The 15,914-nt window shown below is 45.8% G+C and overlaps 1 protein-coding gene across 1 annotated transcript in view; it reads right to left on the bottom strand.

The window, feature by feature from the left end:
- The window catches only part of ADAMTS7 (ADAM metallopeptidase with thrombospondin type 1 motif 7), a 167,377-nt gene extending 151,974 nt beyond the window's left edge, over window positions 1–15,403 (bottom strand). The window contains exons 1-2 of the mRNA XM_027840600.1: window positions 15,286–15,403; window positions 5,122–5,480 (exon numbers count right to left, since the gene is read on the bottom strand). Coding sequence (XP_027696401.1) covers window positions 5,122–5,480; window positions 15,286–15,403 — 477 coding nt within the window. The remainder of the gene's footprint in view (window positions 1–5,121; window positions 5,481–15,285) is intronic.
- Window positions 15,404–15,914: the final 511 nt, after the last annotated feature.

Below are 15,914 nucleotides of genomic sequence, written 5' to 3'. Positions count from 1 at the left end.
TTTTACACATAGGGAAACTGAGTCTCTGGGAGAGTAAGCGATTTCCCTAAAATGTCTAAAGCAGGATTTGAACCCAGGTCTCCACATTGCAAGTCTAATGCTCTATCCACTCACCAGACGTGTCAAACTCGGAGGCAGTGGCCTTGAAGCAGATTCAGATGTAACTGGCAAATGTTTAACAAAATATTTATAAATATGATACAACACAGATAGTGTTAACTCGAGTTTTCTAAGTCAATATGGTCCAGAGGCCCTGCAGGCATGACAGAAGGGGAACCATCTTCCTAAGACATAACCATCTTCATAAGACCATGGCACTTCCCTGGCTCACCAGTCTTCAGTGGCTCCCTAGTACCCCTAGGATAAAGTACAAACTCTTCAGCCTGGCGTTGAAGGCCTTGCGTAATCTTGCATTATACCCCCTGTTCCTACCACCCCCCTTGCACGTTGTATTCAGACTGCACTGGACCATCTTCATCTTCAAACTCCCTTCACTGGCACAAGTTGTTGTCTATACCTGGAACCCATTCCTTTGCCTCTGCCTTCCAGGATCCTTATTCTCCTTAATATCCAGCTCAGGTACCCTCTCCTCCATGAAGCCTTCCTAGATCTGCTGGTTGTCAGTGCCCTATCCCCTCAAACCACTGTGCATTTATCTCCATACATGTTATATCCCCCACCCCTGTAGGATATAAGGTTCTTAGGGAACTATTACACACAGTAGGTGCTTAATAAATGCTTGTTAACTTGAATCAAAGCAGCCTTCAAGCAATAACAGAACGCATGATGTTATCACTTCAGTGGCAGAAAAAAAGGTTGAAGTACAGGGGGAAATCAAGGCACCAAAAGCAGTTGGTTCCATTCACAAGACACAAGGGGAAAGGGAACATCTCCTAACATAAGCCCACACGAGGCATAGGGCTGACTTGATTTTTTGTTGATTCTCCAAACTGCTAATATCTTGTTTTTATCTGAATTTTATCTGGGATTTAATCAGTATATGCTTTCTCATTTAGTCTCCCTGGATAGAATGTAACCCCTTTGAGGGCAGGGAATGTTTCATTTTTGTCTTTGCATTCTGAAGGCCTGACTCAGCGCTTGGTGCATAGTAGGCCTTTAAAAATGTTCACAGACTTATAGATTTAGAACTAGAAAGACCCTGCCAGGTTCTTAATACAGACCCTCTGACTACAGATCCTGTGTACTCTTCTGATTTTATCATACTGCTCATGGTTCGTAGCTTATAGATTTAGAGCTGGAATGGAACCCTGATGCCTCCTTTTTACAGATAAGGAAACTGAGACTCAGAGTCATAAAGAGCATTGGACTTAAGTGTCAGATGACCTTGGTTCAAAGCCCAGCTCCCCTGCTCACTACCTGTCTGACCTTAGACAAGTCAGCTAACTTCTCTGGGTCTCCATCTCCTCATCCGAAAAACTCAAGATGCGTACAACTCCCATGGACATTTTCTCTTGTGGAAATAGAGACTCCGCCAACATGTAGTATTTGAAGAATCCATGTATCACCAAGGCTATCACACCAAGATATGAGCAATGATTTTGTCACAGAATCATAGGAATGAAGCTGAAAGGGATTTTAGAGGTCATCCAGTCCTCTAGAAGAGGGTGGTATAATGAATAGAGTGGCAGGAAGATCTAGATTTGAATCCTGTCCCAGATTCTTACTGGTTGTGTGACCCTGAACAAGTCATTTAACACTCAGTTTCTTCATCAGTAAAATGAAAAGAACCAGGAGGCAGAAGTTATAGGGAGGCAGAGAACAACAGAATACAGAAAGGAATTTCTTAGCATTTCCCCAAATCAGAATGGGCTGCCTCGGGACTTACTGCACTCTTCATCAATGGAGACACTCAGAAGGCTGGAGGACCACTTATCAAGGGCGTTACAAAGGTCATTCCCAAACAGATGTGGCTTCTTTCCCACTCCTGAGAGTCTATGACTCTCTGGATGTTCCTTATAAAACTTAAATTCACTCCTTTCTCCCACAGCCATCTTTTCATTAGACAGAATTCACTGTGTAAAGGAGAAGAATAACCAGATGAGCTGGAGCAGCCAGGCACCCTGAAGGACAGACAAGAGGCAATCGGTCCCAGGCAAGTCAAACCACCATCACTACCACTGCTGTGACCTTCCCTCAGACTCTGATGGGGAAAGCCCAGGACCCTGAGCCCAAAAGCCTTGGGAAAAACAGAACGCCTGCTTTTAGCCTAAGCCCCATAACCATCATTGTAGAGAAGGAGCCTTTCTTCCTCATCATCACCAGCAACAACTGTTGACCAACTACTATAAAGAGACAGATAAGCACAGGAACCCTAGGGGTAGCAGCACCCCCTACATCACCAGTCCAGCTTTCAGCTGGGCCCTTAGAGCCATCATCCAGAGAGGCAATTCATCTGGAGAACGGGCCAGCCATCCCCACCAACTGTTAAACAACTGCCACTCATGGGATATGGTGAGACATCCTGGAGGAAAGATAGGGGCCATTGTGTGCCAGGCAAATCAGACCAGCACCAACACCTTGATCATTACAGCTTTGAAAATCATGATGGGGCCAGCCCAACATCCTGAACCCAAAAGCCTTGGGAATAGCAATGCTTCCAGCCCAGTGTCCTCAGCCATCTTCCTGGAAAGCAACCCCTGTGGAGATGAAACCAGGAAAGTGCTTATACAGGTGCTATAGTCAAAGTTATTGAAGACCCCAAAAAAGAAGTTTTGCCACCAAAGCCTTTGGCATTATCAGATGGTTCAACATCAGGAACAGCTATTATTTTATCAATGGAAATGGCATTTTAAAAGAGGTTTTGGGGGCAGCTAGGTGGCACAGTGGATAGACCACTGGCCCTGAAGTCAGGAGGATCTGAGTTCAAATCTGGTCTCAGACCAAACACTTGACACTTACTAGCTGTGTGACCCTGGGCAAGTCACTTAACCCCAATTGCCTAAAAAAAAAAGAGAGATTTTAATATCTCTTTTCTAAGGACCATGCCATCTGTCTTACAATGGAACCCTTCCATATATGCTGTCTCTCCCGTTAGAATATGGGCTCTGTTAGAAAAACCACTGTCTTACTTTTCTATTTGCATTTATAGATCTTAATTCAGTGCCTCACATATAGTAAATGCTTAATAAATGTTTTATTCATTCAGTCCTTAGAGCATACATAGACTTGCCCTTCCTGGTGAGTTAAACAGAATATACACAAATATTCCCTGCCTGGCTCCAATTCAACATGTGGAGGCTTGGTGAGCCTTCTTCCAGCCATGAGTGACTATTGGGCAGGTACTATTTGGCCACTAAAAGTCTTTTAGTTGGCCCCAGAGTCAAAAGGATCAATAATACAGGAGAGGCTGAGGCAGAGAACTACATATGAATACAAAAGATTCCAGCAGATGATCTCTACTTTAGTAACTTTTGTACAGGGGGAGAATGCTCCCCTAGGGATGGGAAGAAACATTTTCTAATTACTATTTTTGCTATACCTTCTCAGTAAATACCCTTTTCTAGAAGGTAATACAGCTCTACTGGTTGATTGGTATTGGGTAACACACCAGATGGGGGCTCAAAAGTGAAAGTACTAGAAATTGTAACCTCTCAGAGTTATGCCTAGAACCTTGAGGGGAGATATGGTATTCTCTCCCTCTGGCAACAACCTGTCATTGTAGGGTGAGTAGCCTCAGAGGGGGTACTATAACAACATGAGGGCTCTTTAAAGACCCACTCTGATTTGAATTGCAAATACATTCTAAGCCGTTTCCCCTTGCCAAAAAAAAAAAAAGCTGAAACAAAGGTTGGGCAGGTTGGCCCAATTAACCAAAAAATTCAATTACCCTGAAACCACCATTCCCAAGGTATCCCAGTTAAATCAAGGCTTTAACATATCGCTACACCTGTGATAGGGGCTTGCAATAAATATTCGATGAATTAAATCCTTCTTCAGCTTATAGATTTTTTCTTTTTTTTTTTAAGTTTAGTTAATCCTTTCATGTGTCTCTAGCAATAATGACCTGCATTTGAATTGCACAGCATTCACTTCAAAGTGCCTTTACTGTGGGTCATCTCAAACAGGTCCTCAAAATAATCCTAATAGCTCCTATTTCTGGAGCCCTTCAGAGTTTACAAAACACTTTCCATGCAGGATTCTATTCAATCCTCCCTGTACCCTGTGGGGCAGCTGATCCAGGTATTATCATTCCCATTTATAGACAAGAAGACTAAGGATGAGAGAGAGGTCACACAGCAGGCAAACAACAGAGCAGAGAGTGGAATCTAGTTCTTCTGACTTCAAATCCTTTAATAATTATAATGGTGATAATAGTAATAACTAGCATTTATATAGTGCTTTAAAGTTTGCAAAGTGTTTTGCAAATATCTCATTTTATCCCACAATCCTAGGAGGTAGATGCTACCATTATCCCATTTTACAGATCAGGAAACTGAGGCAGACAGTGGTTAAGTGGCTTGTCTAGGATCACACAACTAGTCAGTGTCTGAGGCTAGATTTGAGCTTGATTTTTCCTGATATCATGTCCAGTGCTATATTCATTGAACTCCTTAGATTTATTTTTTAATTTCCATTTTAGGTGAATGAGGGAAGGCTCGTGTTGATATTGGGACCTCCCAGCATGGGAAATCCCTTCACTCTGACAGATTTCAACCCAGCTGTGACTTAGATGAGGCAATAGGAGAGGCCTGAGATACAAAGAGCTTAATTAGTCAGTCAGTCAGACAAGAAGCATTTATTAAGCACCTACTGTGTGTCTGATGCTGTGCTAAGTGCTGAAGACACAAAGAATGGAAAAAGACGGGGGCCTGCCCTCAAGCAGCTCATAATCTACTGAGTGATTAGCCCAGGGTCACAGGTGGGATCTGAACCTAGGTGTCCAAAATACTCCATCCCTACACCATACTCTCTCTGGCTCCATTTTACTAAGTGAAAACCTGTTTAAGATTGTGACATGTGAGCAGCAGAGCCTAGGTTATGACACCACCATTGTGTTTCCCTCTATGGGCACTGCCTAACACTCATTTGGGTGAGCATATGCACACCCACCCACACACATACACACAGAGAGTCTCACCCAAATAGCACCCGAACACTTACCAAGCCGTTGCAGGAGCTAATGGCAGCAAAGCCACCTTCCAGTCGAGAGTCCTGAACCTCTCCAACCAGGTGACAAGCATAGGAATGTGTGTAGGGACGGATCTTGGCATGGGAGATGCCTCCATAGCGGGTCTCACTCACGAAGCCTGGGGCCAGGAGCTGGGAGTTAATGCTCAGGTTAAACCTCAGCTCTCGCCCCTGGTATAGTAGCTCATAATAAGTGGGAGAGCCAGCCCTGGAGAGGAGGTCCCTTCTCCGAAGCAGCCGGGGAGATAAGTCGTAGGAGAGAAAGGAGCCGCCAGCATCCACCCGGATGGGGTGCACGATGTCCAGGGAGGGTTGGCCCCAAGGGAACGTCTCTGAGAAAGAAAATTACCAAATGGTCAGCATGAAGCCAAAGCAGCCAGCCAAAACATATAGAAAAAGAAGAAATGGTTCTCAACCTATCATTGTCACCAATTCATTCAAGTGACCTTGGGGAAGTCTCCACGCCCCCACAAACCTCAGTTTCCTCCTCTTTATTTTTAAAATGTATTTATTTATTTACTTTTAGTTTTCAACATTCACTTTCATAAGATTTTGAGTTCCAAATTTTCTCCCCATCTCTCCCCTCCCCCACCTCAAGACGACATGCAATTTGATATAGGCTCTACATATACATTCATATTGACCCTATTTTCACATTAGTCATGTTGTAAAGAAGAATTGGAACCAATGGGAGAAACCATGAGAAAGAAGAAACAAAAAAAAAGAAAAAAAATAGAGCAAATAAAATGCTTTGATCTGCATTCTGACTCCATAATTCTTTATCTGGATGTGGTTAGCAATTTCTCTCATGAGTCCTTTGGAGTTGTCTTGGATCCTTGCATTGCTAAGAAGAGATGAGTTTGTCAAAGTCATTGCACATTGTAGCAGTTACTAAGTATAATGTTCTCCTGGTTCTGCTCACTTCACTCAGCATCAGTCCATGCAAGTCTTTCTAGGTTTTTCTGAAGTCTGCCTGCTCATCATTTCTTATAGCATAATAGTATTCCATTACATTCATATACCACAACTTGTTCAGCCATTCCCCAACTGATGGGCAATCCCCTCAATTTCCAATTCTTTGCCACTATAAAAAGAGTTGCTATAAATATCTGTGTGCATGTGGGTCCTTTTCCCATTTGTATGATCTCTTTAGGATACAGTCCTAGAAGTGATATTGCTGGATCAAAGAGTATGCACATTTTCATAGCCCTTTGGGCATAGCTCCAAATTACTCTCCAAAATGGTTGGATCAGTTCACAACTCCACAAACAATGTATTAATGTTCCAATTTTCCCACATCTTCTCCAGCATTTATCATTTTCCTGTTTTGTCATGTTAGCCAGTCTGAAACATTAGATATGGTACCTCACAATTGTTTTGATTTGCTTTTCTCTAATGAATAGTGATTTAGAGCATTTTTTCATATTCCTATAAATAGCTTTAATTTCTTCATCTGAAAACTTCCTGTTCATCTCCTTTGACCATTTATCAATTGGGGAATGACTTGTATTGTTGTAAATTAGACTCAGTTCTCTATATATTTTAGAAATGAAGCCTTTACCAGAGACAGTGGTTATAAAAATTCTTTCCCAGTTTTCTGCTTCCCTCCTAATCTTGGTTGCATTGGCTTTGTTTGTGCAAAACCTTTTCAATTTAATGTAATCAAAATTATCCATTTTGCATTTCATAATTTTCTCTATCTCTTGTTTGGTCATAAATTCTTCTGTTCTCCATAAATCTGACAGGTAAACTATTCCTTGCTCTCCCAGTTTCCTCCTCTTTAAAACAAGATTGAGAAAAGAACTCTAAAACAAAGTTGAATACTACGTAAATTGGAATGACCAATCTTGGTCTCACAGAAGAGATGAAGAAATGAACTTGCTTTCCTTCCTTGAAAAGGTAGGGGGCTATGGGTACATATGCTGTCAGACTTGGTCACTGTGTCTATTGACTTTACTTAACTGTTTTTCTTTGTTACAAGAGAAGGCTCAGGGGCAGATAGGTGGCTTAGCGGATAGAGCTCTGACCTTGGAGTTAGGAGGACCTGAGTTCAAATCCAGCCTCAGACACTTAATACGTACTAGCTGTGTGACCCTGAACAAGTCACTTAACCCCAATAGCCTCACCAAAAAGAAAAATAAAAGACAAGGATCACTGAAAAAGTGGTGTGGTGTGTGTGTGTGTGTGTGTGTGTGTGTGTGTGTGTGTATCTGGAAATCACTATTTTTTAGAAACAAAATGCACCAATCAATAAAACATTAATTTTAGAAATAGGAAAATACAACAAAGAGATTGAACCAGATAATATCTGTCCCTTTGCATTCTAACAGTCTAAATCTATCTTTGAATGTCTATATCCCTTGGCTACCACATGATCCTCTTCCAATCCCAAAAATATTTTTCACAAAGAACATGTGATTAATTCTGTGAGCGTCTGCTATCTACCTCCTGGCAGAGTGGTGATGGATTTGAAGTGCAGAATGAGATGTGTTTTCGGACATGGCCAACGTGGGATATGTTTTTCCTGATTACACATATCTGTTATAAAGCTTCTGTTTTTCTTTCTTTTTTCCCCCAATGGTGGGGGAACAAAGGGAAAGAAGATGGGAGACAGAAAAAGGATGGTGACAAGGTTGCAAAAAGAAAGAAAAGAGGGTCATTGAAGCATTTTTTCTGGGCAATTAATAATGAATTTATTGATTATGGCTAGCAAATAATCAATAAATTATGGTCAGCGGCCCTCTCATAAACCAAAGACCTGAAGGATTTCTTTTTTAAAGCAAAGAGAAAAGAAGGCCAGAAAGAAGTATTAAATAAGCAGGACAACTTTGGAAGTGACGTGTTGAATTTATGAGATACTTAAAAGTAAAAAATGGGTTGTATGTAATAGAGATTAATAGTTTCATATAAAATCCTTTTTTCTCTTCCATTTTGTGTATAGAAATGGTCATTTTTTGTTGTGAATTTTGAGTTCAGAGTTTAAAAAAAAGTCTGCACTCTGTGGTCTGTTACTTCCTATTTGTATGACATTGGGTAAGTCATTTCCCCTGTTCTCTGATCTGTGAAATGAGGGGCTTGGATGAGATGATCTCTAAGATCTTTGCCATGTTTAAATCAAAGATCTTAGAAGATTAAAGATAGTAAGATTTCGAGAATTGGGAAAGATCTCAGATATCCCCTAGCTGGCAGCTAGTGGTCCCAGTTGTTAAGAGTGCTGGGCCTGAAGCCAAGAAAACTGGAGTTCAAATTCTGCCTCAGATATGTACTAGCTATGTGACCCTGGGCAAATCCTTCATCTCCATTTGCCCTAGTTTCCTCATCCATAAAGTAAAGATAATAATAGCTCCTACCTTTGGGGTTGTGGGGATCAAATGAGATAATAAACATAAAGTACTTAGCACAGTGCCTGGCACAAAGTAAGTACTATAGAAATGTCAGCTGTTACTGTTATTAATCTCCTTCTTCCCCCCTCCATGAGAGGTAGGGAAAGTGAAACCCAAGATGACTTGCCCAAAATCATACAGACAGTAGCTGGAATGCCAGGACTGAAACTAAGGTCTTCTGGCTCCAATCCAGTGCTCTTTTCACTACATATAGAATGAATGAATGGATGGATGGATGGATGGATAGATGGATGGATGGTTCGATGGATGGATGGATGGACAGATGGATGCATGGATGGATGGATGGATGGATGGATGAATATGCCAGTGATTGCATTCAATCTTGGATCTATCATTAGTGAGCTGTACAACCATGGTGAAAGTTCTATTTAAAAAGCACATATCTACTCCATATAAGGCATAACAGTAATAATGAGAGCTGTCCAAAAGCAGAATAGACAGCCTGGAGAAGTAGGAAGGTCCCCATCAGTAAGGTCTAGCAGAGACTAAATAACTACTTGTCCAGGACAGCAAAAAAAGGACTCCTAGTTAGGTTAGAATTGGATCGGACAACCTCTTAGGTCCCCTCCAGCTGAGATTCTATGACTCAACTCCTCTTTGGTCCAGCCACAGCATGCATCTTGTACATTATGTCTCCTTCATACCTTTACTTACACCTCACCTGTTTTCTCCCACTTCCTCCCCTCCCATATGTCTTCCTTTCTTCTTTGTGGTAATCTCAAGTCAACCCAGGCTTGAAGTCCTCATTGTGTCTCTTGCCAGGATTACTCAACTGGCAGAAAGAGAAAATGCTACCTGAAAGGAGTATACCTGAATTTAAGCAAGACACTTGGCAAAGTGTCCAAAGATATCCTTGGGACCAAGATGGAGAGATATGTGCTAGACAATAGCACTGTTAGATAGATTCAGAGCTAGCTAAGCTAACAGAACTGAAAAGATGTTATCTGTCTGGAAAAAGGTTTCTAGTGAATTGCCTTAGGGCTCTGTCCTGACTCATATTCTTTTTAATGAATGACTTGTATAATGACACAGTTGCAGGATGGGAAAGAGCGCTAACACACAACAAACACCATTATAACTAACATTTATATAACACCTATATGTCAGCACTGTGCTATTTATAGGCACTTTTGACTTTCACAGCCACCCTGGGAGGTAGGTGCTGTTATTATTCCTTTTTTATAAATGAGGAAACGGAGGCAGACTGAGGTTAAATGACTTGCCTAGGGTCACACAGTCAGTGAGTGTCTGAGGCTGAATTTGAACTCATGCTTTCCTGATTCCAGAACCAATGCTACCTAGCTGCTCAAACAGAAGGGATTGGGATACATCCAAATACAAGGATTGGGATACTAAAAGAAAATCAGACCAGAACAACTGCTCAAACTAATAAAGTAGAATATGATAGGGAAAAATGTAAAGTCTTACACATTCATGTCCAAAAAATCAATTTCACAGGGCATAGGATGGTGAAGAAATGTCTAAGTAACCCGTAGTCCAAATGGAAAAGACCTAGGATTCTTAACGGATTGAAATTTCAAAATGAGTTGTAAGAATGACCTAACAGTTAAGAAGCTGATCTAATCTAAGACTTATGTTTGGCTCACAGAAGGCACACAATAAACTCTTGATGACTGACTGAGATGGAGTATTCAGGACTGAGGAAGTGACAGTCCCAGCTGCTCCATGCACTAGTCAAACCACTTCTAGGATATTCTATGGAGCTGGAGCATCACATTTTAGGAAAGGTGGAAAGCCCAGCGTGGACCACAGACTTATCACATGAGTGTGACGTGAAGGAACTAAGGAGATTCAGCCTAGGGAAGAGAAATCTCAGAGTGTGAGAGCCCTCTTCTTCAAGCACTCAAAAGGATGTCATACAGAAGAAGGACTTGATTTGTCCTACTTGGCCCCAAATGACGGAAACAGAAGCAATGGGTGGAACTGCAGAGACAGATTTCAGTTCACTCTATGCAAAATCTTCCTAACAATGACAACTGTCCCCAAACGGAAAGGGTAGCCTTGGGAGATACCGATCTCGAGGAAGAGTAACTATTGTTCGAGGATGCTCTGGGAGTAGGGGTGGGGAAATTCCCATTCAGATACAGCTTTAGCAAGACCGTCAGCTCATGGGCGACACAAACTTCCAACTCAAACTAACACAACCCAAGCTTTACCTCCTCCAAAGTGCCTCCCCTGACCTCAACCCTCCTCTGAACCCTGCCCAAACACTCTGATGCCCTCTGACATTGACTGTTGGCATTCTGTGTCAACTATTTTTTCATAGACGTCTACTTTGCTCCCCTACTAAATTATGGGCTCTAAATGCAGTGACTGCGTTCCCCACAACAGCTGGCACAGAGTTTGAACCAAGTAGCTGTTCCATCAGTTACTGCAACTGATTGAGATTTATCAAAGAATTCAGCCCCAGAGAGGAGTCTTTACTTTGCTATAAGGGGGTGTGTGTGTGTGTGTGTGTGTGTGTGTCTGTATGTGTATTCATAGATGTGTCGGTGTGCATGCATGTGTGTGTGTTCTCCTATTCCTGAAGGCACCTGGGTTGAGCTCCAGATGCTTGCTAGACTAAGGCGAGCAAAGGAGCAAGAAGGAGGAAAGACTCACGGGGCAGATTAAAGAACATAACAACAGTGACATAAACCTAAAGGGGCCTCAGAAGCCTTTGCTCCAACTCCTTCATTTGACAGAGAAGTAAACCACAGTCTAGAGAGGGTAAGTGACCTGGTCAAGGATTTGAAGCAGGATTTGAACCCAGGACCTCTGACTCCCAAGCCACTGCTTTTTTAGCAGCATCAGATGCCTCTCTCTCTCTTTCTCTCTCTGTCTCTCTCTCTCTCTCTGTCTCTCTCTCTCTCTCTGTCTCTCTCTCTCTCTCTCTCTCTCTCTCTCTCTCTCTCTTCCAAGACTTCATTGAACTTTGGCCCTTTCATTTCCCCATTTTAGAGAGGAGGACCTGAGGACCAAGAGGTGAGCCTGCTAATTGTAGCAAGTGACCTCATCCCATCGTGGAAGGGGGGGAGGAGTCACTCTGTAAACTTCCTAGAACCTCAGAAATGAGAATTCTTAGTTCACACTCAGTGGCAGGTAAAGGGAGGGGAGATGAGAAGTTGGAGGCCTTTTGAGAATCCAGATCTATTCTTGGGAAACAAAGGCTGTGCCCCAGTGGGGTGGGCTGCTGCACTGGAGAGAGCAGAGAATGTCAAGAAGAACCAGGGAGCCCAGGCAGGAGGGGAAGGAAGAGGGGAATGAGAGCAAACTGGAGGAGCCTCACAGGTTTCAGGAAGGAGAGAGGCAGGCCCGAGCTCCACAAAGAATCTCCACCCATGGATCTCTTACTCCTCAGCTAGACTTGAAGCACCCTGTCGGGGAAGGAGAGTGCTGAGCTGACCTTGGAGTCAGGGCAATATGGTCTCAAGATCTGCCTCTGAGATGTGTGTGTGTGTGTGTGTGTGTGTGCATGTGAGTGCACCTGTGTGTGCATGTGAGTGTGTATGTGTATGTACAAGTGCATGTGTGTGAGACCATGGGACTACAATCTCCCAGTGCCCACAGCCAACTCAAAAACTCTAACAAAGTCCCAGACCAGTGGCTACTTTCTACCAATGGACAGAGTTTCCACAGCACGACTTCGCCACACAATTAAAGCATAGATCTGGATCAGAAAACTTCCCCGTCACTTAGAGTCACGTAGCACTTTCTGTGTATTACCTCAGCTGGTTCTTCCAGAAAATAAGTGGGGGTGCATTAGGTATCATGAGCATTACAGGGGAGTATAATAGACTATAAGCATTACATGTTCCATTTTACAGAGCAGGAAAATGAAGTGCAAATGGGGAGGCTCATGTTATCAAGCAAATGATCACACAGCTATTGTCAGAGGCAAGATTCTACTCCAAGTCTCTCTTGACAGCAAACCCAATGCTTTCCAGTGTGTCAGGGAAAGAGAATGAGAAAAAGAGAGACAGACACTGAGAAAGACACACAGAAACAGAGACCCAGAGATAAAGAGAAAGAGAGGGAGAGACATACAGAAGAGAGACAGAGAGGGAGAGAGACAGAAACAGAAAGAGTTGGAGTCAGAGACAGAGACAGAGAAACAAAGAGAGAGAGAGAGAGAGAAAGACAGAGAGAAAGAGGCACAGAAGTGAGACAGAGAAAGAGAGGGAAAGAGACAAAGAGAGGGAGAGAGACACACAGAAGAGACAGAAACAGTTGGAGTTAGAGATGGAGACAGTCAGAGAAACAGAGAGAAGGGAGAGAGACACACAGAGAAGAGAGACAGAGATAAGAGAGGGAGAGAAACTGAGACAGAAAAAGGGTTGGAGTCAGAGACAGAGAAACAGTCAGAAGGTCACCTATTCCTATGTGCACACACACACACACACACACACACACACACACACACACACACATTTATTTCATCTTTTCCCTTTCCTGGCAGCTCAAAACTGCCAGTTCCCACTATTAGACCTAAGCCACCTTGTTACCTGCAGGGCAGGATCATCCTGAAGTAGCCCCAGAAACAGGAATGACAAAAAGAGCTCAGCCCTAAAGCCAGAGCAGACAGCTGGATAGGCTGAGTCAGAGAAGCCAGATAGTACAGTTGGGTGTTCCCCCTCCCCATTCCATTCCCCCCTTTCCCCCTCCCCCACCACATACACTCCAGCAGAACAGAGCCTCTAATACACAGCCCTGGGCCCTGCCCCCCAGTCTGTGCATCGGATTCCATTGAAAGGAGCAACTCCAAAAAAGTAAATAGTCCCCAGGTTTCTGCTCCTGACTTGATCTTTAGGGCCCTAACAAAAGGTGAAAGGTTAGGGAGGAGCCTATAAAATCACAGAAAGGTGCAGAAAAGATCTCCACAACTATTCCCCCACTTCCATGACCTCCCCTCCTCTGCTCTCCCCTCCTCCATCCTCTGCTCCACTCTCCTCCCTCATTCCCCCTTTCCCCTTCAATATCTTCTTCCACTCTCCCCGTCTACTCCCTTTCCTTAGCTCCCCTCCTCAGCCCTCTTTTCCAGTCTTGGCTCCACTGCCCTTTCATCCCCTCCCCTCCCACCTTCTTTCTCTCTTCCTGAGCCCCTTCTTCCCTCCTCTCTTCCCTTCCCTGCCTCCCTCTCTTGCTCGCCCCTCTCTCCTCTTTGGCTCTGCAGTCTTTCCCCTCCTTCTTTCTTCCCCTCAGGCCCAGCCTTTCCACACCTTAAATTCATACCAAGTTAAGAAATTCCTCTAAAGAGCCTCTCATGTTACAGATGAGGAAAGAGAAGCTTCAAGGGGGAAATGACTTTCTCAAGGCCTCACAGTTGCTAGATCTACCATTCCTTCTGCCATTGTTCTCTGGGGGAGGTCAGAATGCTGCTGAGGTTTCCACTTCAGCTGAGCGGCCGTTGGCCTCAGGGACCTCCTCATGCAGGCAGAATCACTGGGTCCAAATCCTGGTTTCGAAATGTATTTACTAGATGTATGACCTTGGGCTAGTAGCCTAACCTCTCTGAGCCTCAACCTGCTCATCTGAAAAGCCAAAGGGTTGGACTAGTGAACTTGGCGATTCCACTCGAGGTCCCTTAAGACTGCTCGGCGATTCTCAGGTCCCAGAGCCCCCCTCAGCCCTTCCTCAGAGGAGCTTGCCAGAGAGTTGGAGCTAGTCTCCAGACCTTACAGGAGAGAGCTGAGGCCCAGAGAGAGTGCGCCATTTGCCCAAGGTCATACAGCTGATTAATTAGGTGGAGGGGGGGAGAGGGAAGGGTGTGTGTGTGCTGCTGTTCTAACTCCCAAAGTAGTCACAGTGTGGCCAAGTGGAAGGTGCTCTAGGAGTCCCAGCTCCTCACGCCGCAGTTGTGAGAGCTGAAGCTCTCTGATCTGTAACAGGGTGTCCTAAACGAGAGGGCTGGGAAAGGCGCTGTTCCCAAAGCGGGAGACTAGCTCCTGCCCTCCCAGCTGAGCTCCGCCTAAAGCCTCCGAGGAGCCAAGCTCGCTCGCCGACCAGAGCCTGAGAGGGGAGAGAGGCCGGCCAGCGGACAGAGGGATCCCAGCAGCCCCGAGCTGACCTGGGCAGGGCTGGGCTTCAGGAGGGAGCAGCGCCCTGCGGCCACAAAGCCCCGGCAGCGCTGTCCCAGCTGCGCCCTCCTCCCGGGGGGCCCTAGGCTCTGACCTCGCGCCCACCTCCAGGACCCCAGGGAAAGACAGTCAGGCAGGCGCGCACACACACACACACACACACACACACACTCGGACCGCCATGCCCCGAGGGCCCCCGGCAGCTGGCCAGCGGTTAGTAGGTCCCCCCACGTCGTCCCGGGGACAAGGGCACCGGGTGTCCCGGGATCGTCCTCAAGGGTGTCCCGCTTCCCCCTCCGCTCTCCTCCCGAGCCTTCTGCCTAGGGGGCTGCCTGAAGATCACCGAGAGGGTCATATGACTTAAAGCTGGAAGGGACAGACCTTGGAGATCCACTCTCAGCCCCTCGCTTTCCAATCTTAGGAACTGGCACTCGTGGAGGTGAAGTGACTTGCCCGAAGTCACACTGCTCGAAAGTGGCAGAGGCGGGTTTCGAAACTAGTTGAAATCCAGGATTCCTTCCAGTGCACCCCAACGCCAATGGACAGGCCAGGGGCTGCTCTGGGCAGAGGAGTTGGTCTCGGCAGACCGAGTTGATACCGCCAGGGCGAGGGGAGACAAGGGGACACGTGAATGGGTGGGCGAGGAAGTTACCCACCTGGTCGGGGCCCGGGGTCCCCGGGGATGCCCAGCGCCAGCGGCAGCGCACACTGGAGGAACAGGAGGCGCAGCGGCCGCGGGAGCGCCACGGACTGGGGGCTCCGGGGGGCGGCCATGGCCGGGGCGCGCGAGTGGAGACGCGGGGCCCGAGCGCAGCAAGGCACGGCTCCCCCCGCCTCACTCGGTCCCGGGAGGGCGCTGGCAGGACGGCTTCCTTCTCGGCGGCCTCTTTTTCTCCCCTCAAACTTTCCCAACCTCACTCTTCCGACATGCCCCCCTCCCTCCCACCCCCCGACCCCGCTATACCCCGGCCGGTCACCCCCCGGCCCCCGACGTCCAGGCCCCCAACTCCCAAGAGCTAGCTGCTTCTAGCCTCCTCTCTCTCAAACAAAAGCTGCAGGGCCGGCCCCCTTGTGCGGCTTGCAAAAGAAAAAAAAGAGAGAAAAAGAGAGAGAAGCCACGGAGCAGCACAGGCACCCGGCACTGGGCGGCAGCGACCGAGCCCCCTCTCCTGCGCCCCGCCCCCCTCCCCGCCCGCTACTGGGCCCGGCTTCATTTGCATACAGCCGAGAGGGCTCTCCTAAAGGAGGCTAAAGCCTCGGCCCCCCGCCCCCCTCCTTCCTTCCC

This window comes from Vombatus ursinus, unplaced genomic scaffold (genome assembly GCF_900497805.2).
Source record: "Vombatus ursinus unplaced genomic scaffold, bare-nosed wombat genome assembly UNPS02014847.1, whole genome shotgun sequence".
In the NCBI taxonomy this organism is placed as follows: domain Eukaryota; kingdom Metazoa; phylum Chordata; class Mammalia; order Diprotodontia; family Vombatidae; genus Vombatus; species Vombatus ursinus.
Note: the sequence above shows the minus strand (reverse complement) of the source record. Positions and strands in the feature narration are given on the sequence as shown.